The sequence below is a fragment of the Podarcis gaigeae genome, assembly GCF_964106915.1.
Source record: "Podarcis gaigeae genome assembly, chromosome: 14".
NCBI classification, from domain to species: Eukaryota; Metazoa; Chordata; class Lepidosauria; order Squamata; family Lacertidae; genus Podarcis; species Podarcis gaigeae.
The window spans coordinates 18,526,993-18,554,554 of NC_139690.1; the positions used below are offsets into that span (position 1 = coordinate 18,526,993).

The 27,562-nt window shown below is 40.7% G+C and overlaps 1 protein-coding gene across 3 annotated transcripts in view; it reads right to left on the reverse strand.

The window, feature by feature from the left end:
- Nucleotides 1-2,567: 2,567 nt before the first annotated feature.
- The window catches only part of ABHD2 (abhydrolase domain containing 2, acylglycerol lipase), a 45,241-nt gene continuing 20,246 nt past the window's right edge, over nt 2,568-27,562 (reverse strand). For all 3 annotated transcript variants that reach the window (XM_083712800.1, XM_083712802.1, XM_083712801.1), the window contains 7 exons: nt 27,122-27,289; nt 24,216-24,399; nt 14,392-14,484; nt 11,869-11,979; nt 10,228-10,297; nt 9,328-9,412; nt 2,568-8,476 (listed from right to left, as the gene is read on the reverse strand). In XM_083712800.1, coding sequence (XP_083568926.1) covers nt 8,283-8,476; nt 9,328-9,412; nt 10,228-10,297; nt 11,869-11,979; nt 14,392-14,484; nt 24,216-24,399; nt 27,122-27,289 — 905 coding nt within the window. In that variant the 3' untranslated portion in view covers nt 2,568-8,282. The remainder of the gene's footprint in view (nt 8,477-9,327; nt 9,413-10,227; nt 10,298-11,868; nt 11,980-14,391; nt 14,485-24,215; nt 24,400-27,121; nt 27,290-27,562) is intronic.

The window sequence follows — 27,562 nt, forward strand, 5'->3', positions numbered from 1 at the left end:
AATCCTCAGGATGAAAAAAAGTTTCCCCATCTTGTTTTATTTCTTCATTTGCATAGTCTTTGTTGGTCCTCCATGCTGGTTTCCAAGGCCCCAGACAGAGGCGCTGTCTTGCACCCATGTCTGGGGGGGTTGGCGCACATCGTACGCATGTCACAGGCGCCCAGCAACAAATCTGTGGCAAGGTTTACTGTTGCCTCAGCCAGATTTTTCATTTTTACTGCACACAGACCCGCTGTATTCTCTGAATACTAAATTTCAGAGGAGGGTAGTGATATGATCAGTTGACTGTGCTCGCTTCGGCAGCACATATACTAAAATTGGAACGATACAGAGAAGATTAGCATGGCCCCTGCGCAAGGATGACACGCAAATTCGTGAAGCGTTCCATATATATATATATATATTTTTAAAAGATATGATCAGTTGACCAATTTCATTCATACAACCCATGTTTCAGACATACTCCCCTTTTTGCTCATTAAGGCAAGAGGCACCAGCAGTGCTGGAAAGCAGACACGCTTACCCAAAGAGAAGTAGGTTCTCTTCCTTGTTCTATGAAATCAGATCTACAGCAATCCCCACCTCTCTCCTATTCCTCTTCCTAGAGATAAATACCAGGACTGTTTGATTTGTAAAGCAAACCAGCAGGGGTCCCTCTGAAACAGAAAAAGCTCAGAAGAAGCCTACAAGAGGTGCATTCATTAGACCACTGGCTCCCACTCAAGCCAAACAGGATATCTACTCTGATGCTGCAGAGAAGACAGGGGTCTTTCAGAGTGGAGAGTGGGGTGGAAGCTGGTTGAGCTACCGATCACAATCTCACCCTACCCAGAGGCATTAATATGACTTAGGTGGAGCAAGGGATGTGGATGGAATCAAGTGTCCCTCTGCCACTCTTTCTGATGAATTCACCCATGTTAAGTCAGGTTAAGGTTTCCCACAGAAATAAAAGAAGCACCCATCACTCCACCACCCTTATAACTAATATATGGAATAAGCATCTCCCCCAGCAAGTTATAGAAAGGAGTTCCAGCTGCACCACTACCTTTGACTTGATGTTTTCCCAAATGCGGGGAATTTAGAGTAAGCAATGCAGACCTGCAGTCTGCTGTGACAGAGCCCACCAAGAGCAGCACATGATTTTGTGGGTCATATACAGCTTGGTTCCTAGAATTTATGAGGGCTTAAGTAGGTTGCAGTACAAAAAGCCAGTTTGTTGTGTGTTGTTGACTAGAAGCCACAAGCCCCAGTGGCGTAGCGTGGGGGGTGCAGGGGGGCCGGCCACACCGGGCGCAACATCTGCGGGTTAGGGGGCACAAATCCATGGGTTAGGGGGCGCAAATCCACGGGTTAGGGGGCACAAATTACTTGCCTTGCCCCGGGTGCTGACAACCCACGCTACGCCACTGACAAGCCCCAAATCTGGATGGTTATTTCAGATCAATTTGTGAACTGAAGCATTGTGCATCTCTGCAATGCTGTACTTCCTCCCCCCAGGTCTCTTTCTCTAGGCTTCTTTTCTGTTAAATAACTAGGTTAATATTAAATCTGGATATAAGCATGTTACCAGTACAGTTGACTCAGTTCAAAGATTAACTGTAGGGGTAGCAATGCTTCCACTAGATACATTGCGGTTAAGAGGCTTTTCCATGTAAATGAAGAATCAATGTGATTATTTCTCAAAATATGTATACTTAAATATCTGCTGTGCCATGCACAGACATTTTCATTTTTGTTAGATGGAAACAAACTGTTCTAGTCTGCCCAGTGACTCCCAGATTTTTCTCTTTTGCTGTGCTTTGGCCAGCTCAATCCTCACAAAAACCAAGTGGCAAATGAAAGGAAAATGCTAATCACAGACACATAGCAGTCATTTTTGTTTGCTGCAAGTTCTGCAAGGGTTGGGCTAGCCAAGGCATAGAAAAAAAGAAAAGAGCAAGTGTGGAAAGAAGACTTCTCCAGTGCACAGGTTCCTAAATTCTCACACCCAACCTCACAGATGTTATGGAAGCTGCTTGTAGAAAGAGCTTGTATGGGATTTTCATTGCTATCTATTTAAGGAAAGCATGCACAATGTACAGTGGTACCTTGGTTTACAAACTTAATCCGTTCTGCAAGTCCGTTCTTAAACCAAAGCGTTCTTAAACCAAGGTGATCTTTCCCATAGCAGCGGGGGACTCAATTTACAAATGGAACACACTCAACAGGAAGTGAAACATGTTCTTAGTCCAAGGCAAAGTTCACAAACCAAAACACCAACTTCCTGGTTTGCAGCATTCTTAATCCAAGTTGTTCATAAACTAAGGTGTTCTTAAACCACTGTATACTGTGTGACAAAGAGCTTCAAGGCCTGGGTATAGGAATGAAACTGTAACTAATACTCTACTTTGCTGTAAACTAAACTTGCTTTAGTAGTCAGATTTCCTTGCAGATCAGTTTCCCCGCCCCCTTGCTGGTTTAAAATTATGATTTAAAATCAATCCACCCTGAATAGTTGTCATAATATCACTTCCAATTTGTACCTCCTATGCTAGTTGAAACCAATGACAGACAAAACAACGTGTTCCGAACTCAAATAAGTTCTTTATTTTTTTAAGCAAAGAAATTCCATTGAATCAAATATAACAAAATTACTCTGTTCCGCATGACTCTGTTTATCACACACAGAACAAAAAAAAATAAGAAAAAAAGATCAAGGACACACTTTTAATAACTTGAAACGTTAGCAGATTTAGAAAAATTGCATTGCTAGTTGCAAATTTTCATCTCAGCAGCAACTGGTTCCTAAGAGACAAGAAAGGAACCAGCAACCATTGAGAGTCACTTACACACATGAAACCTGTTCAGGGCAGCATTTTTGTTTCCAAAGGAATTAGGAATGTGAAAGTGATGTTTTCCAAAATGTCTGTCTGGAAGCAAAAATTACCAAAAAGGAAAAAAGAAAAAACTGAGGTTGAAGAGACATTTTCTTAAAAAAAACAAAAAACCCTAAAAAACCAAACACTCAACTCACTCCAATAAGGCAGCTGCAGTGACAGAAATCAAAGAGCGCACAGGTACAGGTCTAGCTTCCTGAGGTGTTCGGATATTCCTCTGTGTGTTCAGGAGAAAAATGGGGTGTTTATCTTTTAAAGTTGTGCTTTCTTAAATAAGGTGAAAGGCTGTCAGAACGAATCTATGAATTAACTATCAAATGCGATCGAAATAGCTGTGATGAAATAATTGAACGGACAGACTCACAGATTCTAACACACTACACTGATGAATCTCAATGGCAGATTAAGTTCTTGAGGTTCCCAGTACGAAACAGCCACACAAATTAAGCCGTGATGTCTGCATGGGCTTTTATCAGCCATTGATCTGGAACTGAACCTACTTCAATTCTGGAAAAGGCTGTTTGGTACAAGCAAAGATTCTGCTGCATATAGCAAAATAATAACTCCTGCGAGTTGCAAAAAAAAAATATGCTGAAAAACAGTGAATCCCCATCTCAGGAATTTTGAAACAATGGGTTACTCTACAAGGATTTGAACCAGCAAAAGTGCTGGAAGGTTGGTGGTCCCAGAAACTGAGGAAATGTCTTGCACGAAGGAAACAGGGATGGTTGCTCTGGTTGCAAAATGGAAAAAAGCGGGGGGGGGGGGATACCAATTCTCAGTTCCAGCTTTATAAATGCTGCCCTTTCATGGTTGTGCCCTTTAATGTAACCAGCAAAAAGAACAGAACACCAGATGCTTCAATGAGATACAGTACAGTTCTTGATTTAAAAAGGGGGGGGGGAGATCCCACTGCCCCCGCATTCCACCCAGCTGATTTCATCTCATTTTGTCAAGCAACCAAACCAGAGGTGCTTCAAGGCAAAGGAGATTTAAAAAAGAAAACAATTCCAGATAAGGAACATGTGGAGACAGCGAAACAAGATGTTAGAATAGTACGAAGGCCACAAAACTCCAGCAGCGTTGCATGGCACCCACCACCCCTTTTCAATGGAGACCTTGCTCAGTACACAACCAGCAGGCTACTTGTCGCCCTCATTTATATCACTGGCAATAAGTGTGCCTGCTGTGCGACTAAGAGGTCTGCATAACATGTAGCTAAGGAGGATTGCTTAGGCAACTGAGATATGGGAGGGGGCCGGTGGTGTGTTTCAGATACTTTACAACCATCTTGTTGGCTGTTATTACTCTTGTCGAGACTACTCAGTGATACACACCTGGACCTCTCCTTGTAGAGATGCTTTCCTATGATAAGAGTCCCCAGACAGGGAGTTGGAAGTTCTATTCTGGCAGAAAACTCAAAGGCCAATGACAATACAATTGGAAGAAAACTGCTAACCTCAGTCTGTATAACTGAATGTAGGGCATGCCCTTTTAGAAAAGAATATACCAAACACTTTCAGCATGAGTCTGGGACAAAAACAGAGAGAGTTGTAAACATGACCTGCTACCTAGTAATATAAGCCTTCACAAAAAGACCGAAGCCAATCTTAAAAAGGTGCCCAACCTTAAGAGTCCATGAATATCTGGAATACAAACATTTCACCCACAACCAGGCCACTTTAGTGCAGGCATCAACAAAACAGTGAAAATATGAATGTTGAAATAGATGCATAGCTTACAGAAAGCTGCAGATGTTACCAGTGAAGAGCTGCTTTATGCTTTCATCTGATGAAATCTGCTTTGAAAATAATTGAACATGGCAGCTCTTACCACGTGGCAAACCAATTGATGGCAACAGATCACCTCAAACAGAAAGGTCTGAAGTGGTGTACTGCTTTTTTTTTTTTAAGTAACAAGATCTGGTGAGCTCCTATGCACAGTTACAAACAGCAAATCGTAACACAGAAAGCATCACCAAGCTCAAATTTACTGGCAAAAACAATGGGATGGAAGAAATGTTAGTGTCCTGGATGCTTCCTTGTTTTCGTTTGTTTGTTTCCATGTAATATCTTTCGGGGGGGTGGGCTGAAGTCTAGCCTACTGATAAGCAGGGAGATGCATTCCAGCAGAATCACAGATTTACTGGAAAATACTAACTGAAAGTCAGAATCACCTATATTTTTAAAATGGAATTTGTAAAGCCACTTCCTCCTGTTGGATCAAGTTAACTCGTTCTTTCCTCTACTGGGTTTTTTCTGGGGGGTGGGGAGCATTAAGTGTATCCCCAAGTGTGTCTATCAAGCAGACTGAGAACCTCAATTTTATGGTCTCACTGGCAGTGTTATGGGGCAAAATAGGTTTCCAAATTTCTATATGGCCATGTTAGTGAGAACTAAAGACTCTGTAACAGCTCCACATTTTGGGGTGTGTGTGTGTGTGTGTGTGTGTGTGTGTGTGTGTGTCTGTGTGTATAGGGAAAAGGGATCCCTTTCAACATTTCACAAGAGCGCTAATGATTTTCAAGGGTTTGACAGTTTTAGACAAGAGTGGTTCATGCTCTCCTCCATTTAAAAGAATTTTAACCACTGAAGTGATCTTCTTTGAAAAGGCTGTATTACATAGGTGCATTGCCATGTGATCCCTGAGTACTGAAGCTTAAGAATGCCTAAATATGAACACTGGAGTGCCATCAAAAGCAGGCATCAACTCATCTTCTTGTTCAGGTGCAAAACTAGTTCCATAGCTGAAGGGCCCTTTACAAATAATTGCATCCTCACATCCAGCTTCAACCAGCAGGCAATAAAAGCCTTTCCTTTGTGAAAAATGCAGTTTCCCTTTTAAATGCATCAAAAATGTCTTACTTGGGTAGAAGTCAATGGTAGTGTTAAATTCTGCTATTTAGCACCCATTTGCTAAGAAGTGGGGCAGATGAGATTTATATGATCTAAAGAGAAACCAGAAGTGGGGCAGATGAGAAAGATGGCTCTCAGTGGCAGGTCTAGAGGAACTTCTATGCTTATGTGCTGCTAGGCAAACTCTTTTTGGCGAAACAGCTACACACTAAAGAGGAAAAAACTAATATTGTGGAGACTGATGTGAAACAGACACTCTCATAGCTTACTTTCTAAATTTTAAGTGGGGGTAAAGAAGCTACATTCACTTCCAATATATATTTGCAGTAACTAAAAATGATTTCAACATCGACTTCCACTCAAACAGAAAGGAGACTCTAGATAGTGACCTGCACTGCTTATGTACCTATAATTTCATCCCCACACTAGGGTTTACGTAGGATTTTGGCAGTTTATGGATATAGAAGAAAATTCCAAAGAATAAGATACTGAAAAAGAAGGGAGAGCCAACTCTTTGAGGAAAAGGAAAGAGCCATAAGCACTGGCCAAATCATACCTTGCTAGGCTTGGTCACTCCCTCAGATTTGAGGGGGTAGAACATGAGTTCTACACAGCTTGCCAGACATGTCAAGGTTGCGGAACTAAGGCTGAAGGAGTTTTTATTCCTGATGTGAGAAATGCACCTCTGCTACAGTAGCTAATTATTGCTCAATAAATAAAACTAGAAGAGAAGAGAATAACCCCCGAAAACTCAACATACACCTTTCTGAATTTCAAAGCTGCTCCAGGATATGTTCTATGAAGCATCCAAGTTCAGAAAGGACTCCTATCCATGTTAAAAAAAAATCACACTATAATTAAAGTGCCTTGAAAAACAAAACCAGAAAGGTTTAAACAATAAAGTGCTAACTGTTATGAAAAATGGGGTGTGTGAGAACTCCTGCAAAAAGAGGTGAAAGGAACCACAAGGAGGCAACAGTGAGCTGACAATTCTGAAGGGAAGCAGTGTCTTACTACAATGTTCCACTGTCTTAATAGAAAAGTAATCTAAATATCAGATTTTTAAAAAATCTTATTAATACATATATGGCTGAATATTTTTCTTCCAGGGTGGAAACTCTGTAGCTCAGTGAAGAAATATGTCTCTCTATTGTGTGGTAGTAAAAAAAACCTTTTTTACTGTAACTCAGCCTAATGCATCATTCACCAAATTTCTGCTGGTGTCTTTGCTCTGAAAGACAAGTCAGAACACTGGACTCATCAGATTGTCCTATATAACCTAGTAACTGTAGATGCATTAGATACAGAACTTTTTTTTTCCTTTTAAGCATTTCAGTATTGTAGACACCAAATCCCCATCTCCTCTAAGGCAAGGCATACTGACTGAAAATAGCCAGTTCAACGCTTTAGAAGTCTGGGGATTTAATTTATTTATCTATTATGTTCTTCCCTAGCAGACATGAAATGTGGGCAAGACAAAAATAAAAAAGCATAGATGGATATTATATTCTCTCTTTCACACACACAAAAAGTTCCTAAGAGTATACATATAGATTTGCTAAGAAGTACTCTAGAAAACAAAACACAAAAAAGGGCCACCTACAAACTGATAGCAAGTGGCTTCCATTCGGAGACCGTATTAAAAGGCCTGGGTTAAGAGCACACAAATGTCTTGTGTCAAAATAAAAATTCCTTATACTAGAAAAGGCAAGTATCACAAGGCTACTTGTTTAGTCTCGAGTAGTAACACAACAGGGAATCCACTGGACTGATCAACCCAGAAGCCATCTTTGAGCCAAGTCTCAACAAAAAGCAAAATGTGACTGTACACACCCAGCCATCACTCCAGAATTCTGGAGCAACAGTAGTGCTGATTACACATCAAACACTTTCAAAGCAATCTAAACCCTCGAAGTGCATTAATCAGAAAGGGCAAGCCCCCCCCGCCCCCTTCTCAAAGGGATGCAATTCCGGAAACTCAAAATTCTTTCAACTTTCCTCTTGTTTTGTGGACAGCCTTTCCGATGACTTGCAGAGCGAACTACGACTGATTTCCTCTACAGATAGATATAGATGTCTCCCCCCAGGTGGGGAGGGAAAAAATGCAACCACAAACGGACTGTAACTCCTAACGCACATCACTGACTGCTAGACAAGTTTTGCAAAAACCAGAAGTGGGTTTTTTTGTTTCAGTTTCTATCAGTGAAAGTGGGAACAGATGGTCAAGAGCATCAAAACTTCTTGCTAATTTCAAAAATGTTCTTTCGTTGCACTTGTTTCAGAATCTTGAAGCAAGCTATAGATGGCAACCCACCAATACAGTGCATCAGTTCTTCCAATACACAACTGTACTGCAAATGATCAAATATACTCCCAACTTGCTCAGTGCCAGTCATTAGCCTCTCTGGCCGTAGCTCTACTTTGGCATGAAACACTATGGTCAATGCCCAAGTTCAAGGTGTTCAGAAGTTAGGTCTGGAAAAGCAGAAGAGATTAAGAGTTCCAGAAGATGGGGATTAAAGGTGAAACAACCTGAAGTCTTTGGAACTGTTTATTCTTGGCCAGATGATTGTTCCGTATCGGAGCATTGTGATTTATTCTTCTCCCACTGACAGATGGCATTGGCATATTGGACCACAAGCTTATCCATCCAGGTGAGGGGTTCAGGAAAGAGTACTGCACCCTCAAAAAAACCCAGGTGACCTCCATGCAATGGCAAAACAAACATGACATTCTCCCGCTTTTCTGCAAGTGTGAAAAAACAAAGTTTAGAACTCAACACGTTTTGCATCTTACCAAAGTACAGTACTCTGTCCAGTAAAACCTCAGGTTTAAGGTATAAAAGGTAAAGGGACCCCTGACCATTAGGTCCAGTCACAGACGACTCTGGGGTTGCGGCGCTCATCTCGCTTTACTGGCCGAGGGAGCCGGCGTACAGCTTCCGGGTCATGTGGCCAGTATGACCAAGCCGCTTCTGGCGAAACAGAGCAGCGCATGGAAACGCCGTTTACCTTCCTGTCGGAGCGGTACCTATTTATCTACTTGCACTTTGATGTGCTTTCAACTGCTAGGTTGGCAGGAGCAGGAACCGAGCAACGGGAGCTACCCTGTTGTGGGGAATCGAACCGCCAACCTTCTGATTGGCAAGCCCTAGGCTCTGTGGTTTAACCCACAGCGCCACCCACGTCACTTATACTCTATTATTTTGACTGGAAAATGTATATACAACCACCTGTGTTCCAGGTAGGCATGATACTCCAGTTATAAGGCAGTTGCATTAGTCAAGATGCAAGCTACATGAAATCAAGTCTGTGCTGGATATTTCCCACTGATCCTTCTAGAAAGTAAGATACCACATTACCCTCTTCTACTCCTCCTTTAGTGTCAAATTTTAGGTTGCAAACTCCTTGGGGAAGGGGGCTATCCTTTTGGACTCTGTAAAGAATATGCACATTATGGTTCTATATGAGACACATGCATAGGTGACAAGTTTGTCTGGAAAAACAAACATGCCTTCTGCCCTCCAAGGCTATCTTTAGGTTATCACAACGCTACACTGCCTTGCAGAAATCTATTTACTGAAGCTTTCAGCTCACCTGAGAGGGCTTTTGGTATTGATAAGAGACTATCGTGCACCAGAGGGTCATCAGCAGCATTAACCAGCAAGAGGGGAACAAAGATCTGCAGATTTAAAAAAAAAGAATTCTGTGTTGGAACACAATCTTGTTTGTAGTCTAGTTATGAAGTCACAATTGAGTACAACAAGTGCTGTAGGTGACCTGAATCTGCAGAAACACCACTGTTCAGATAATATAAATTTAAAATTGATGGAGGAGCTCCTTAGCACCAGTGTAAGTGATTTCTGTCACAGAAAGCTTTTATTACTACAAGCAGCAGTCAATAGCATATCTTCTGCAGTGCTGCGTTTCAGGCAAAACCAATTCACTGTTTTGCTATAGGTGGAAAAGATTTTGAACTAGTATAAAACTCAAAGAGTGTAGAATTGGCTACGGTGACTTAAACTTAACGTTTCCAATGACAGACATCTGCTGCTTTCTAAATTTAGGGAAAATGGAAACAGAATTGGGGGGTGCACTAATGACAGCATACGTAGCCTATTCCATAGAAGTTAATCAGAAATTGCCTTACAGAAAAACAATAGATAAATAGATTCTATAAGAAATGTTGGTCTCCGAGTACCTGACCATAAGATAGAGGAGCTTTAGTCTCTTCAAAAGATAATAAACTGGTTGTGAAAATTTCACAGACATGCATATTTCCACTTGCTGACCATACCACAAATAAGCATACTTTCCAAGGCAAGGAAAATTATTGCTAATTTATGATGACCCCACATAAAGAACTACTATTCAGCAACATGTGCTATAAACTTGGCTAGAAGCACATGGGGACGTTCTCCATCTCACCACAAATCTCACATACTGACATATGTGGTACATGTCAAAAACTAGAGTAACAATATCGTATCAACTTACTTTCTGCAAGTAATGCAGGCAGCTCTCCTGTTCATAGTATTCCTTTAAGGTGCTGTAGCCATGGAACTTCCTGAGACACAGTAAAAAGAAAGCTTAAGCATTTAGAGATTTTCTTGTTATTGAATCACAAATATTTTCTTCTAATTCTTATACACAGGATTACAATAGTTCTCCAAATAAGACACTTGAAATGATTACTTCTGTACAAGTTAAAGCCAACATTCTGCTTCGGCTTTCAAAAGAACTATCTAGTGAAACATCCAGAGAATATGGAACTATTTATATGTTCTTCTTGTTCTTAGCTTTAATATCTAAATTCCGTTCCCCAAGACTGTCTATCCTGCAGAAAAAAAGCATCAAAAGAAGAATGTGGCTACTTAGTAAACAATTAGCTAGGGAACAAAATAGCAGGCAATGAAGCAGTAACTCAAATATGTGGAAATGAGTGTACACACACCGTACCATATCAAATATGCTGGAAACATCCTTTCCGATTTAATTGCAGAACCCCTAAGTTAAGGAAGTTAAAACTAATTATATTACTAGCCCCTCTTTAAATGCAACATCAGGCTCCCAAGTTCTTCTAAGAACAGAAGTCAAGCCCCTACCTAACTAGTAGAACGTAATGTTGATGTTCATATTACTCCCAGCCACCCTAAATATTATTTGTACTGGTCATGAGCCATAAACAGGCCACCCTACGAATTATTTGTGTACAATACATTCCAGCACTCTTTGGATGAAGTAACAGAAGCAAGCAAAAACAAGCAAGGAAACACACAAAGGAGGTATAGCAACTCCTAGTCCGCCTATTTGGGAATGCAAGTTTTACTGAGGAACAAGTGTGTAGCCAAAAAAAGGAGGGTGTCCTCTGAGGACAGGGTTGATTTCTCGCCATATCACTATAGGGTATAGGGGAAACTAAGGCTAACCAGCGAAGGCTTTATCTAGTTTCTACGGGAAAACCTACCCTTGAAACTCCACGACAGAAGTTCAGCTATGTAACACAATTATGTAGAAAGTGGTAAGCGCTGATCATTAGGAATCACAACTTTTTTCTTATGCCAATGGCTACTGGCAAATCAGTATATGAAGAATTTGATGCAACTACAAATCTAAAATACACATTTCATTCAGACCAGCTTCATCTTCCATCTATACCATAACTGAAAGTGATTCAGCACTGGTGCTAGCATTTGGGGCCATTGGTACTTCTAACAAAATGACACTCCTGACTCTATTCTGATGAACTTTTACCAGCACCCCTCAGGTGTTTCTGTAGCACCACCAAGTAACTCAAATTATTGGAGTTTGCCAAAGGAATTAGATGACAAGGATCACTGTTTTCTAACCATTCATAAAAGATTTCTAGCACTGGCTTAAGATATGCTTCACAAAAACACTGTAGAACTGATTAGTCAACCCTGCACCCTAATTTTACTCACTCAACAGCGTTGCTATTTACAGCATGGTAAATTCATTTTTTAAAGTGTAACAAACAAGAGGCAAGACAAACCTGTAAACAATAAGATCTAGAAAGAATTGGGAGTTATATGCACAATGATGATAACAACAGCCTCCATTTCAGGAAGGTCTAAATGACAGGGGAGAGTTACCAAATGTGCTTCTTGATGTCCATACCTCATGATACTGTCATCAATCTGCATAAGGGATGTTGCTGTGTGAAGTCTGCTCAAGTCTGACTCTAATAAACTGTGAGGATTTTTAGGGCTCTCAGCAAACAAGGTGTGTCTGAAACAGAGAGAATGAAGTGAGTGACTATGAAACACAGACATACTCTAACTATTAGAGAACGTACTCTATTGGGTTTACTGCTGATCTGAAGGTTACTTCATAAATTGCTTTATGTTGACGCAGATCTTAAGATCCATGTTACTGTCATCTCCAATACCATTCTGAATCTGTCCCATGTGAAAAAAATACAAAAGGCAGTTTTGTTCAGCTCTGAAGACTTGATACTGGCTCAGATTTTGACATTGGTGCAGAAACTGGTGCAGATACAAACAGTATACCTGAAGGAGCGTCCCCCATCGTTCAGCCCAGACACTGAGGTCCAGCTCTGAGGGTCTTCTGGCGGTTCCCTCACTGTGAGAAGTGAGGTTACAGGGAACCATACAGAGGGCCTTCTCGGTAGTGGCACCCGCCTGTGGAACGCCCTCCCATCAGATGTCAAGAAAATAAACAACTATCTGGCTTTTAGAAGACATCTGAAGGCAGCCCTGTTTAGGGAAGTTTTTTAATGTTTGAGGTTTTATCGTGTTTTTAATACTCTGTTGGGAGCTGCCCAGTGGCTGGGGAAACCCAGCCAGATGGGTGGGGTATTAATAATAATAATAATAATAATAATAATAATAATAGGAGTAAAATTGAGCCAAGGTCAGAAATGCTTAAGAATCAGTGTACTGCAGTAGTCAGGAAGTTGGCCTTAGAGTAGTAGATCCCAGTTCAAAGCCCTGCTCAGCCATGAAGCTTGCTGGTGTTGACTTAACGTGGGCCAGACATCTCAGTCTCATTTTTCTCACAGTGTTGCTGAAAAATAAAATGGCAGTGTGTGCGTGTGCGCGCGCAACCACATATGCCACCTTGGTCTCCTTGAAAGAAGGAATCTCTGCCCATCCCAGTGCTGGAATTTATTTCCACCTTTGTGCTGCTGCAAAAAGCAGTGGGGTCTTCAGGGGCTGAAAAATCTGTTTGGGGGACTGAATGAGGCCCCTGGGCCAGAGGTTAGCACTCCCTGCACTAGGTCCTGTGGGCAATTACATTACTAAGCAATAGCCCTGTCAGCATTGGTGAGAACAATGCAAGAGGGTGTGTGCTGTAGACTATGGATCAGATGCATGATCATGTTCTCCAAAAAGCAGAGGTGGAACAGAACATGTGCAAAAGGAAATAAGGCTTGCTGGAAGTGTAAAATCAAAGAAGGCAATTTCTACCATATGTGGTGGACTTGCGAAGAAATGAAGAAGTTCTGGGAACTTATTTATAATGAATTAAAAAAAAATATTCAGATACACCTTTCCTAAAAAACCGGAAGCCTTCCTCTTAGGAATAATTGGGGATGAAATTAAAAAAGAAGACCAGACACTATTCCAATATGCGACAGTAGCTGCTAGAATATTAATAGCACAAAATTGGAAAAACCCAAATATCCCAACTGTTAGAGATTGGCAAACAAAATTATTTGAATATGTAGAACTAGCAAAAATGACGCAGAAAATTAGAAACCAAAAAGATACAAAGTTTATTAGTGATTGGAACAAATTTATAGTATACATTGAAGGAAATTATAGAAACTTAAAAACCACAGGTTTGATATAAATCTTACGATGTGTAAACCATTAACATTGAAGCTGCAGAAAAAAGAAAGAAGTCTTATTAAGAAGCCCGAAATCAGGAGGGAAGGAGGTCAATAGGTACGTAGAGGAAAGATTTAAAGAAGGAGATGAAGAATTGCAATGAAAATTTATGTTACTTTTATGTTGCTTATGGATGTTTTTTGATATTATTGATTTGTTTACTTTTGGTTATTTAAATGAAAATTAATAAAAAGAATTATAAAAAAAAGAAAATGTGCAAAAGGAAGTTTGGTTTGAGGGTTGGCCTTAGAGCACAAAAGATCCATTATGGAGAAAAAAGTGTTTTTGTAGATTAACAAGCCGTCCTTCAAACCTGCTAAAGGTTGCTCATGCTTACAACCAAGAGCTCTTTTAACAGGAAGATTAATATATTTAGTTAAGTTGTCATAATATTTAGTTATCTGGGATGAATTAAGGGGGTTCTATATCCTATACATAATTAGAGTCTCTTAAAGCTGTTTTTCCATACTGGCTTAAACAGGAAGCAATACAGCAACTACAGTTACAAGCTTTGACTACTGCTAACCTTGAACTGTTCAAGCAACCAGTTATTGTAGTTTCACACCCTTTCCCCAAGCACAGCCAAAGTGTCACAGACTTTTCAGAAAGATGTTTCTGAAAGTAAGGTTACTAATGCACATGGTTCTTCAGTAGCTACTGATCCAGAGGAGAATTAATTTTGTTGGTACCCTGCTCAACTTGACGACACATAAGAACAATTTATGGTACTGCACATTATCAGCTGACACAGAGGCCCATTTAGAAAATAAAGAGCATCATTTTGTACCTGTGAGACAATATGATTTTCTTCAAGTTGTCTGCCATGAGGAAGTTGTAAAATCTCCGACACTGATCCCATTGCATGAAGGTTTCCTGTGCCCTAAAGATATGACATGGGGCAAATTAATTAAAAGCTGGAAAAGCAAGCTTCCAGGGTCATAGCAACAAAAAGTACTTTGCAAATAGATGGCAGCATTTCCACATAACTAATTTGATTCACTTCAAGGAACCACCTATAAGCTATCACACCTTCAAAAGGAATCAGCTTTTTCCTTTTTCAAACGCACAGTAATGCATAAGAGAAATGTGTCATTAAAGGATTCAGCCAGCAGGGGGAACAAAAGCATTAGAAACTGGAGCACAAAACAGCCAACAGCTTGCAAAACAGAACTTTCCAGGAAGAGATGGGTTGTTCTATGTTGTCTCAACAGGTAATTTCAAACATGCGTTACAAAAATTGACAGAGCATGGACAGATGAACTCAAAACTGTATTTGAAACTGCTTTTTTTTTAAAAAAAAACAAGGTTAACTAAGGAAAACACAGACAGAGCAACTAGTACTTTATAAGAATGAGAGATTTTTGCACAATACCCACCCCCCTTTTAAAATAGCAGTCCCTGAATGTGTACACATGCCAAAGGTGGCACAGTCTTGTGAAGCAATTTGTAAAAGTCTAAAATCTATCTTGCAGTTACATGCAGTATCCTCACATTTTTCTCAGGTTCAAACAAAGTTTGACAAATATTTTAGGGATGGGGAGGAGAGAAGACACGGTGTATTAAGCTTATGTTGTTCCAATTTCTAATCCTCTTGCTTAAAAAAATTAATCCTGCCACAAGATTTCTGCAGCTGCACAGTCTTAAATATAAAGGGAGCCTTTGTTGTCCAGTTTGGAACCAGAGCTGAATTGCTATGTGTTCTATTAATATGGAGGTTGCCATTTCCTTAGCCTGCTTGACACTTTCTCAAACCAGAAGGGCCTCCTGTGTAGTATTTACGTTCAGATACAACATCCTTTAGTTAAAGTGCAGTTGCAGCTATAGTACTGCAACTAATGGATTTAAATGGCATTTATTTCCTAATAAGCAGAACTTTGCATACTAAATGTCATTCTAGGGAAGGCTTCCAACTCTAAATCCATTTGTGCAAGTGGGTTGCAAAATAAATTATTGGTTGTTGTTTTTTTAGAACAGTACCCTCCCCTTGGGTTTTGACCTTAAAATACACCAGAGCTCATCAAGGTTAGGTCAAACGATTTTTTTTTTTTAATAAATTTTTATTAGGGGTTTTTACAAAATAAAGTACAAAGATAAACAACCTTTCTTTTATCTCAACAGAGTTTCATAACTTCTTTGGACTTCCTCACATCTCCCGCTGCCATTTTCATCATCATAAATTTTTCCCAGCAATTTATCATCTAATTTGCAAATTTTATAACCACTTATTTAAATATAATCGTCTGTAAATTAATTTCTCTTAATCTCACTTTACATCCCATTTCGATCCGATTTTGTGGTGGCCAATTATTTATGATCAAACATCCTACTTAACTTTCCACCAAGTCACAATATTTTTGTAAATAAGTCTTAAATTTCCTCCAATCTTCTTCAACCCTCTCTTCTCCCAGGTCTCGAATTCTGCCAGTCATCTCAGCCAGTTGCATATAGTCCATCAGCTGCATCTGCCATTCTTCCAGAGTGGGTAGATCTTGAGTTTTCCACTTCTTAGCGATAAGTATCCTTGCTGCTGCTGTTGCGTACAAAAAGAATGTTCGGTCCTTCTTTGGCACCATCTGGCCGACAATGCCCAGGAGGAAGGCCTCTGGTTTCTTAAGGAAGGTATACTTAAATACCTTTTTCAGCTCATTATATATCATTTCCCAGAAGACCCTCACCCTGGGACAAGTCCACCAGAGGTGAAAGAATGTTCCTTCATTTTCCTTACATTTCCAACATTTGTTGTCTGGCACATGGCATATTTTGGCTAGTTTAACTGGGGTCATGTACCACCTATATATCATTTTCATTACATTTTCCTTCAGAGCATTACATGCCGTGAAGTTCATCCCCGTGGTCCACAACCTTTCCCAATCCTCAAACATAATATTATGCCCAATATCCTGTGCCCACTTTATCATGGCCGACTTAACCATTTCATCTTGTGTATTCCATTTCAACAGCAAGTTATACATTCTTGAGAGTACTTTAGTCTTAGGTTCTAACAATTCTGTTTCCAACTTCGATTTCTCCACCTGGAATCCTAACTTTTTATCCTTTTTAAAAATTTCTTGAATCTGAGCGTAATGTAACCAGTCTCGCACTTTGTCTTTCATTTTTTCCAAACTCTGCAATTTCCAATTGTTGCCCTCTTTCTCTATTATTTCCCAATATTTCGGCCATTTGGCCTCCATATTGGGTCTTTTTCGGGCCTTAGCCTCCAGAGGTGATAGCCATCTTGGAGTTTTATTTTCCAATAGGTCTTTGTATTTTGTCCAGACATTAAACACTGCTTTCCTGACAATATGGTTCTTAAAGGCCTTATTGATCTTAACTTTGTCATACCATAAGTATGCATGCCAGCCAAATGCATTGTTAAAACCTTCTAAATCTAACACGTCAGTGTCCTCTAGAAGTAGCCAGTCTTTTAGCCAGCAGAAAGCTGCGGCTTCGTAGTACAACCTTAAGTCTGGCAGGGCAAAGCCCCCTCTTTCTTTCGCATCAGTTAATATCTTAAACTTAATTCTGGGCTTTTTGCCCTGCCAGACAAATTTAGAAATATCTCTCTGCCACTTCCTGAAGCACTCCGTCTTATCCACAATTTGCAATGTTTGAAACAAAAACAACATCTTAGGCAATACATTCATCTTAATAGCAGCAATTCGGCCTAACAAAGAAAGCTTCAATTTTGACCAACTGTCCAAGTCTCTCTTAATTTCAGACCAACATTTTTCATAATTATCCTTAAATAGACTCAGATTTTTTGCTGTTATGTTTACCCCTAGGTACTTTACTTTTTTAACCACAGTTAGTTCTGTTTCTCTCTGAAACCGTTCTGACTCTGCATCTGTCAAGTTTTTTCCCAACACCTTAGTTTTCTGTTTGTTTAGTTTAAAGCCCGCTACCCGACCAAAGTCCTGAATCAATTGTAACACTCTTTTTGTACTAGATTCTGGCTCTTGCAATGTCAAAACAAGGTCATCTGCAAAAGCTTTAAGTTTATATTGTTTCGCTCCGATCTGAATCCCTTGCACCAACCGGTCCCCTCTAATCAAGTTCAAGAGCACCTCCAGGACAGAAATAAACAGCAAAGGGGAAATCGGGCAGCCTTGTCGTGTCCCTTTTTCAATCTTAAACTCTTCTGTAACCACATTGTTGACTATCAGTTTTGCCTTTTGTTCTGAATAAATCGCGTCAATCCCATTTTCAAAACCCCGCCCCACTCCCATTTCTTTTAAATTCCCCTTCATAAATTTCCAAGAAATATTATCGAAGGCCTTCTCCGCGTCTATAAAAATTAGAACTGCTTTAGTGTTAATATTTGTTTGCAAAAGTTCCAAAATGTCAATAATGTTCCTTGTATTAGCAAATAAATGTCTTCCTGGGAGAAAGCCTGCCTGGTCTTTATGAATTATCTCATTTAAAACTCTTTTGAGTCTTCCTGCCAAAACGTCAGCAAATATTTTGTAATCCACATTTAAAAGGGAAATGGGACGGTAGTTCTTAAGTTGTGTCTTTTCAGTTTCTGATTTTGGTATCAATGTGATGAAAGCTTCCTTCCACGATTCAGGCGCCTTCTTTCCCTCCATAATTTCATTGCTGACCTCCATCAGTGGTTGAATCAAATAGTCACTTAATGTCTTATAGTACTTGGAGGTCAAGCCATCTGGCCCTGGAGACTTGCCCAACTTCATATTCTGAATGGCCTGTTCTATCTCTAGTCGTGTTATTTTACTATTCAGGAGTGATCTATTTTCTTGTGATAGTTTTTTAAGTCCATTTTTCTCCAAAAATTTTGCAATCTCTTCCTCCTTTTGTGGCCCTTGAGTGTATAATTTCTTAAAATATTTCTGGAAACATTTTCTAATTTCCACCGGGTTCTGAATATTCCTTCCTTCTATTTCCAAATTTGTTACTATGTTCAGCTTTTGTCTCTTCTTCAACTGCCAAGCCAGCAGTTTCCCACATTTATTAGCCGATTCAAATGTTTTTTGTTTCATTGATTTAATCTTCCATTCTATTTCCTGATTTATCAGTTTGGAATATTGTGCCTGATGAAGTTTAATTTCTCTCAAAATCGGCTGTGACTTCGGGTTTACTCTTAGTTTCTTCTCTAACTCTTTAATTTTCCCCAAAATCTTGTCCTTTTTCTCATTTTGTAGTCTTTTCTTTATGGCGTTCTGTTGTATCAAGAACCCTCTCATCACAGCTTTGCTTGCGTCCCAGATTGTTCTTTTTTCCACAGCAGTGTTCAAATTTATCTCAAAATAGTCCTTTATTGTTTTTTTGGCCTTCTTGATAATCTCCTGATCTCTAAACAAGTTGTCATTCATCTTCCATCTAAAGGAGCCGGTTGGTAATAATGTCATGTCCATTTTCAACGCGTTATGATCGGAGCAGGTCTTTGGGCAGATTTCCACTTTCTTCACCTTAGGAGCCAGACCTCTAGAAATCCATATTTGGTCAATTCTTGTCCAAGTCAGTTGGGCTTCAGAGAAAAATGTTCCTTCTTTCCCTAAGGGGTTCTTTGTCCTCCATATATCAATCCAGTCCATGTTGTCTGTCATTTCAAAAAAGGTCTTTGGTAGTCTGCCTTCTTTAATAACCTTTTGGCTTTGTGACCTATCCATGTTTGTAGAAACGATCCCATTCATATCTCCCATCATAATGATGTTATCATAGTCCAGATAATCCAGCATAATCTCATGCAACTTCTTGTAGAATTCTGATTTCCCTTCATTTGGAGCGTAGATTCCTAATATCAAAATTTTCTCTCCTTGGTGCTGTATTTCAATTGCCAAAATTCTTCCATGTTCATCTTTAAATAGAAATTTTGGTGAGAGGCTCTCCTTTGCATATATCACCACTCCTCTCTTCTTAACTAAGTCCGAAGATATAAATTCTTGGCCTAACCTTTTATTTACCAATATTTTTCTGTGGAGCCTAGTCACATGTGTTTCTTGTAAACAAGTAATGTCTAGTTGCTCCTTTTTTAATATGTGAAAGATTTTCTTCCTTTTTTCCGGACTGTTGCAGCCATTTATATTCCAACTTAAAAGTTGCAGAGACATCCTGGATAGATCTGTTTAGTTTCCTTGGGATGGTATTTTGTTCTGTGAGTCTTCAGGGTTCTGAGGTACAGGCACCTGTGGTGGTTCAGGCCCTGAGGGTAGTTCAAGTCCTTTATGAAGGTCCTCTCCGTAGGCAGTCAAAAACTTGTCCCTATCTTCCAAAGTTCTAATTTTAATCTTCTTCCCTCTAAAGGTAAAAGATAGTCCTTGGGGAAAATCCCACCTAAAGATGATTGAGTTGCTTCTCAGCAGTTTTACTAAGTCCAAATATTCAGATCTAAGATCCAACAGCTGTTTAGGAATGTCCTTAAAAATCTCAATTCTTTTGTCCGAAATGTTCAAGGAGCTTCCGTAGTGCAGGCCCAAAATCTTGTCCCTTTCCTCCTTTGATCTCAACGTAATCAAACAGTCTCTGGGCCTTTCTCTCTTTGTAAGTCTTCCAAGTCTGAAGGCTGACACAATTTTAAAGTCTTCCTCCTCTAGACCCCAGAACTTGGAGAATTCTTTGGTCAGAAACTCAGCTAGATTACCTTCTTCCACTTCTGGTATCGATCTTATCCTTAAATTAATCTCCCTGTTCCGAAGTTCCAACATGGAGAGATAGGTCTGGTGTTCCCCAACCTGCTTACTGAGCGGCCTTACTTCTTTTTCCAACTCTCCCACTCTTTGGCTGGTCTCTTCGGCCAGTTTCTGATTTTCACCTGCAGCCTCCTTCAGTTGTCCGATTGCTTGTGCATTCTGTGCAACTTGCCCAGATAATTTGTTTAAAGTTTCTGTATTAAGGTCAATTTTCGCAGTTTGTTGGTCAACTTTCCTCTCCAAAGACTCCAATTTCTCAAGAATTCTCTCTAATACAGAACCAGATCCTCCTGAGGCCATCTCCTCTAGTTGTAAATCCTCAGTTTCTTCCTCCCCTGCCTGTGACAGGGAGGTAGCTTTTTCCTCCGAGGGCAAAGTGGGCACAGATGATCTGCGTGCTTGTGAGGCTGCAGTTACGGTTGTCAGAGTTGTTTGTCTGGTTCTTAATCCCTTTCTTTTTGCGCCACTCATTCCAAAGTTATCTAGCAGTCAAGGTCAAGCTGAGTTGTTCCCATGGGAAAGCTACGGCCCAGGTGGTAGCAATCAAACAGAGGGCCGGGAAATAGAAAGTAAAACAATGTTTTTGTTGTAAATCCTCAATCCTCTAGGGGGAGCATAAAATGTCCTAGGAAGAAGAGTCCATTCCACATACGAAATCTGAACCAATACTTAGGGATCTTCACAAGAGTAGTTTTAGCAGAGTTGGTTTTAGGTTTGCCACAATATTTCAAGTTGTGCTTACTGGAGTTCCAAAATGCAAGAACGTAACCATTCTGAGCTCCCTCAGACTGTCTCAAAGTTTAAATAGAATGTATCCAAATTTGCAGTCTGACAGTTCTACTGCTCAGGCAGTTCTGACACCTGGGCTTCTTAAACAGAATTGTAATCCACAAAGAAAGGAGTATATAAGTCCTAATAAAAGTCCAAGAATCAATTGCTTACAGTCTTTAAAGGGAAAAGTAATTTCTGCGGGTGCTCAATCTGAGCTGTCAAAAGTTCTCTCTATGCCTCCACTCCTCCTGCTCTTTGCTTTAAAAGTCAATGGCTGCGGAGGACGGACTTCCTTTTCCTCGTCTCTCCGCTTTCAGCTTATTTTCAATATTTTTAGTCCCGAAATTTAGTAAAGTCCTCAATTACTCACGGGTTGTTGCGTTTTAGAATCTTGTGTTGAAGGAAGAAAGGTCGGCGCTCACCGGCAACGGCAGCGCGGCTTCGCTCCGCTGAATGCGCATAGACCCACAGCGCCGCTACCCCCTCTGCGATCCGGAGCCCCTTACGGGGTTCCCTCAACGTTTCGGGGGTAGCTCCTGGCGCCCGCCGGGTCCCGAGACCGCAGGCTTCCGCTGCCTGCGGTTTTCCAGAATGGGTCTCCGCTTCGCCGTAGCGGACGACCCTTTTCCAGCGTAGCTTCCCTCTCCCGGTTAGGAAAGGGCAGCCATTACCGTTCGCGCCGCCTCCGGAAGTCTAGGTCAAACGATTTTTAACCTTTCTTTCAGAGTACACTGCCCACAGCACACAGGACTATAAAAAGCATGTTTGCTACATACTCTGCCTGAATTAACATTACTGTAAATGTACAAATATCTAATCAGATCTGAAAGAACACCAAGAAATCCCTTTCCTAATCCTCTACTCATCATTTGGAGACTGACAAGAATATAAGACTCTATCTTTCAATATTCCAGTGTAATCTGGCTTTATAATACTTTCGATACCATTGACCATGGTGTCCTTCTGAAGCAACTGTCTGAACTAGGGGTTGGGTGGCACCACTTTGCGGTGGCTCCAGTCCTACTTGGATGGCCATTCCCAGAGGGTGTTGATTGGGGAATGCTTTTCAGACCCATGGAACCTTCACATCTACATAAAACCGCTGGGTGGGGTTATCCAGAGGTTTGGAGTACATTGTCAGCAGTATGCCGATGACACTCTGCTTTATTTCTGCTTTACATCTGCAGGTGAGGCAATGGAAGTGCTGGACCAGCGTCTTGCCTTGGTAATGCACTGGATGAAAGCCAAAAAACTGAAACTCAATCCAGATAAGACTGAGGCACTGTTAGTGGGTGGTTCCCTAGACCAGATGGGTGGAGATTGCCTGTTCTTGATGGGGTTACACTTCCTCTGAAGGAGCAGGTTCATTGCTTGGGGGTACTCCTGGATCCTTTGCTGTCGCTCAAGGCTCAGGTGGCCTCAGTGACTCAGAGTGCCGTCCATGAGCTTCAGCTGGTGGCCCAGCTATGCCCATATCTGGACAGGGATAGCCTAACTACTGTTGTCTATGCTGTGGTAACCTCAAGGTTGGATTACTGCAATGTGTTATACGTAGGGCTGGCTCTGAAGACGGTTCAGAAATTTCAGCTAGTGCAGAATTCAGCTACCAGGTTGCTCACCGGAGCAAGATGGCTTGAGCATACTACACCAATCCTGGTCTGACTGCACTGGCTACCAATTGTTTCCGGGCCCAATTCAAAGTGCTGGTTTTGACCTGTAAAGCCTTGAATGGCTCAGGACCACAATACCTCAAGGACCATCTCTTCCCATATGAACCTACCCGGACCTTGAGATCATCTCCTGAGGCCCTTCTTTGTGTGCCTCCTCCGTGAGAGGTCCAGAGGGTGGCATTTGAGAACGAGCCTTCTCTGCAGTGGCTTCCCATCTGTGGAATGCTCTCCCCAGAGAAGTTCACCTGGCGCCTTCATTATATAACTTTAGGTGCCAGGCAAAAACTTTACTTTTTAACCAGGGCTTTGGTTGATTTGAGTGACATCCTATGCCGTTTTAAAATGTGGGGGTTTGGGGGGGAGGGGCTTATTGGGTTGTTGTTTTCATTTTGATTATTTATTTTGTGATTTTATGTTTCGATTTTGTTCTGTGAACCTCCCAGAGACCTCCGGGTATAGGGCAGAATAATAATATAATATAATATAATATAATATAATATAATATAATATAATATAATATAATATAATATAATATAATATAATATAATATAATATAATATAATATAATATAATATAAATATATATATATATATAAAAATGTGTTGTGCTTCTAAGTAGCACAGACAAAGCAAGCATCTTTAAGGTCCTTTTTTAAATGTCACTTTTGATCTCTTGGGATATATGTGCACACATGGACACTACTATACATCCTGTTTGGAGCCTCAGTTCAACACTGGAAATACACAGAGCCAAAGTAGTTTTGGGAGACTGTGACTCTGAACAAAAGAACAGCAGGAGGGAAGGGTGTGCCTAATATTCTTCCCACTGGCACTTTTCCTAATTATAATTACCTCTGCCCAGCTAATGCTTCCCCATTTTACACCAGAGTTCTAGATTTGTGTTTATGCAAAGAGAGATGGAAAAGGTCTGGATTTTTGCAGAAAAAATGCTAGCAAGGTTAAGAACACTCTAGTCTCCTCCTATTCCTCTGCTAAAAATGGCAGCCCCCCAACGCTACTTTTCACTTATACATACCCCCCCCCCGAATCTGTTATAGTAGTTTGCAGGGAGCATTAGTTCGACCCAGCTCTCAACCCAAAATACACAGCACAACTGTAAGCAGAAATGATTCTAGCTGAAATGACATGGCATAACTAGATATCAGAAAATTTGGCCATGACAAGGCTTCAAAAGAGACTGCTAATACTGAGTAAAAGAATACAGATCAATAGGTTAGGTATATGTGGAAATGGTTTGCACCCTTTGCTCTCAGCTAAACGCCTACAGCAACTGAATATGCCAACAGCAATTTTAATGATGAAATTTGCTGTAAGTTCCCAGTTCCCTTTTTTGTGCAAAAAGTTCAAAACACAGTTTAGCAACAAAACTTCACACAACTAAAGTTTTTATGCCCCTGAACCCCAAAGAAAGCTTTTGGTATCTGTATCATATTTCCATGACCAGCAGATTGTTTCCTTAGACATCTACCATAAGTTTCTCCTGCTCTACAAGACCAAGCTTACCTCAGTGCACTGTACCCTTGACATACGCTGACACAGCACAATACACCCTCTTGGTTAGTCTGGTTCTCCCCCAGATATTTGCACACTATGTTTCCACCGAGGCTGAAGCCCACAACAACCAGCTTGGATTGAGGATAAGTTTTCCTGATGTAGTTCACCATGGCTCCAAATTCCCATGTGCAACCTGTAGAACAGCAAAAAAAAAATTAAACATGACGTATCACAGATGCATCTAAAGTCCCAATCTTCCCCTAGAGCTCACATATGCACTTCAACAGACATTTCTGACAACATTGTTCATTATTGAAGCACAATGGGCATTTTTGCACATATACAGTGATATTCCAGAAGATCATACAGAGGGAGAATACACCCACATTAATAGTGAAACCCACACCTGCTCTTCTAAAGAACCTTTTTCTTCCCTTTTTTACTGCCATATGAACAGAGCCTCTAACTGCCGGCTACAGCAGCAAACCTCCCCCCCCCTTTTTTTAAAAGGATCAAAGCAAGTTTTTCAAAATATTTCATTCTCTGTTCAGCAGTCATCAGGTCCCAGCCAAAAGCTGTAACTAAAAATACTACACACACTTTCATTTCTTCCAACTGTGAACTGGGAGAGAAATCTATATATAAAGTATCCCCCTCCCTGCAAAAAAACCCCAAATTGCTGCACACAGTCCAGATTTCCAGCAGCTATTCAGCGATCAAGTCTAATTTGTGCATTTGACTGTAATCCTTCATGTGCAGGGATTTGTACAAACTTTTGGGAACTGAAGACTGTATTCATACACATAGCACTCCTGTGCCAACATGGCCTGACTATTATTTTCTACTGTCAATGGCCACTCCTTCAAAAACATTTACAGGAACCTAGGAAGCTGCCTTATATCGATCAATGGGGTCCATCTAGCTCTGTATGGTCTACAATGATTTACAGTGGCTCTCCATGGTTTAAGATGGAGTCTCTCCTAACCCTTCTTGGAGATTATAAGGACTGAATCCCAGACATTCTGTATGCAAAGTAGATGCTCTACATCTGAGCTACAGCCCTCAGAGGCATTATAATAACACTTCAGGAATTTTTAGAGTTAGGGACAGCACCAAGAAGCCTTAATACCAATACCACGCTGATCCCCAGGATTTGCTTGCAGTGACTGAAACAGGACTATGTTGTGTTCCAGCTAAGCAACGTAACATGGGTTTCTGAGATACTCTGCCAGCCCTTAGGTGGGCACAAACAGTTACTGCCAAGCTTCTCACCTCCATATTCTGGAGGGTCACAGAATATAGGGAGATGGGGATCTTGGCAAAACATTTCAGACATTGGTTGGACAGTGAGCTTCATATTGGACCCTTGGCTACAGATGCAGTTTCTCTTCGGCTCTCACCCCCTTCTCCCATTAGCTCTCTTGGGGCTGCAGCAGCTCTATCACCATCTTACTTTCTTTTACCTTCCCACGACTATGAAGCAGCATGCTTCCCAAACTTAGAATATAGCAGCCTCATTTGCGTTTTCCCTGCATGCCTTCTTTTCTGGGAGAGGAAAGGGTGCTTAGCTTTGCACTAAAGTAGGGGTGCCACATGTCCGGGAATCAGATTGCAATTTTTAAAAATCGGACTGTAATTTGGGAATATGGCAACCCTATACTAAGGTTTTGGATGCACTTCATCTCTTTCCTTTCAGAGGATGTCTTCCCCAAAAGAACAAGAGGATAGGGTGGCTAGGGTTGGACCAGATGCAGCTCCGTGGCTGGGCATGCTCAGCCTGGAATATGCTCAGCAGGTACTGAGTTGATTTCCCAGCCCCTGAGAGGATACATGTGTCACAGCTTGATATTTAATACTTTGGGGAGGAGAGACATTGAACAGCACTTTTTTTGGTAGGGAGGCTGCATCTTCATTCTTGAAAATGTTTTTCAAGCCTTGTTTATGAACACCATACCTAAGCCTCAAAGAACATAACTCCCATAGGAAGGAGGGGCGGTGCAGAGCTTTACAACAACATTTTGGATTGCTCAACAACACTCCAGAATTATCTCCTGAGGGCGGAATAGACCATGGTTATTAAAGAGCAGCCATGCAGTAGACCACACCCTGGAGGCTTGAAATTCTAATCACAAGCACTGAGATACAAGATGTGACAAGAGCCAACAGGACTACATCAGCTAAAGAGATCCCCACTCTCCTTTAATAGATATCAGCTTTATGCTCACCTGCTCTCTAAAGCAGTGTTTCCCAACCTTGTGCCTCCAGCTGTTTTTGGACTACAATTCCCATCATCCCTTGCCACTGGTCTTGCTAGTCAGGGATGATGGGAGTTGTAGTTCAAAAACAGCTGGAGGCACAAGGTTGGGAAACACTGCTCTAAAGCTATCTTGAAAAGTTACACATCAATTATTTTTCTGGCAAAGAGAATCTGAGTAAATAGATTCTAGGTGGATGAATGTACTGGACACACAGACGCTGGGAAGCTGGTAATGCTATAGTGGTTGCATCTTCAATTGCTATCTCATGGTCATCCCATTGTGAAGCATTATATATGGCAAAACATTGGGAAGGTGATCATGGTATTATCTCACCAAGTCATCTTGTCCCTACTACTTTCCCTTCCCAATGTTTCCCAATATAGTGTACTGTAAAGAGAGGGGTTTTAGGAATCAACCTTTGGAAACAAAATTAATGCAGACTTAGCACAAGTAATAGCTGCTACTTTGAATACTGTTGGTTTTTTTTAATTGAGCAAGTAAGTCATCCTGCTTGGGAATTAGCAAAAAGGAGGAGGTTTTATCACAGACAACACTTTCAAGCTTCAGAAGGCACCATCTAGTGTGCTTTGACATTAGAGGACTTTGTCCAGTTGCAAAGTAACTCTGAAAGGTTAAGATGAAAGAGCCAATATTTACCATAAGTGAACATGCGTGGAGACGTCAACTCAATAGTTGGCAGAGCTCCAAGGTGGTTTAGCACAGCACATCGATAGCCATTCTTCTGCGAATAGTCAACAAAGGTGCGGATGTACTGCTTCTCACTGTGATTGGCTATTCCTGGGCAAATTACCATTGTGATATCTTCTGCACAATGAAAAAGGTCGGGAGAGGCAAGTTTTAAAGCAAAAGCAAAAGAATACATGCTAGTTATACCAGTTTCATATTCCACAAAGACAAAACACATTTATTTCACAACAAAGCTATTTTTGCTCCTCGTGCATTGTTCAATCTGTAGTGATGTTTTATATGCTATGTTTATATCATCAAGGGAAATAAACAATATGCCCTGCACAATTTCAGAGTTTCTTCATCTAGGTTCTTTCATCTGACTGAGAGGAGTTTATTTTAACACGTTAC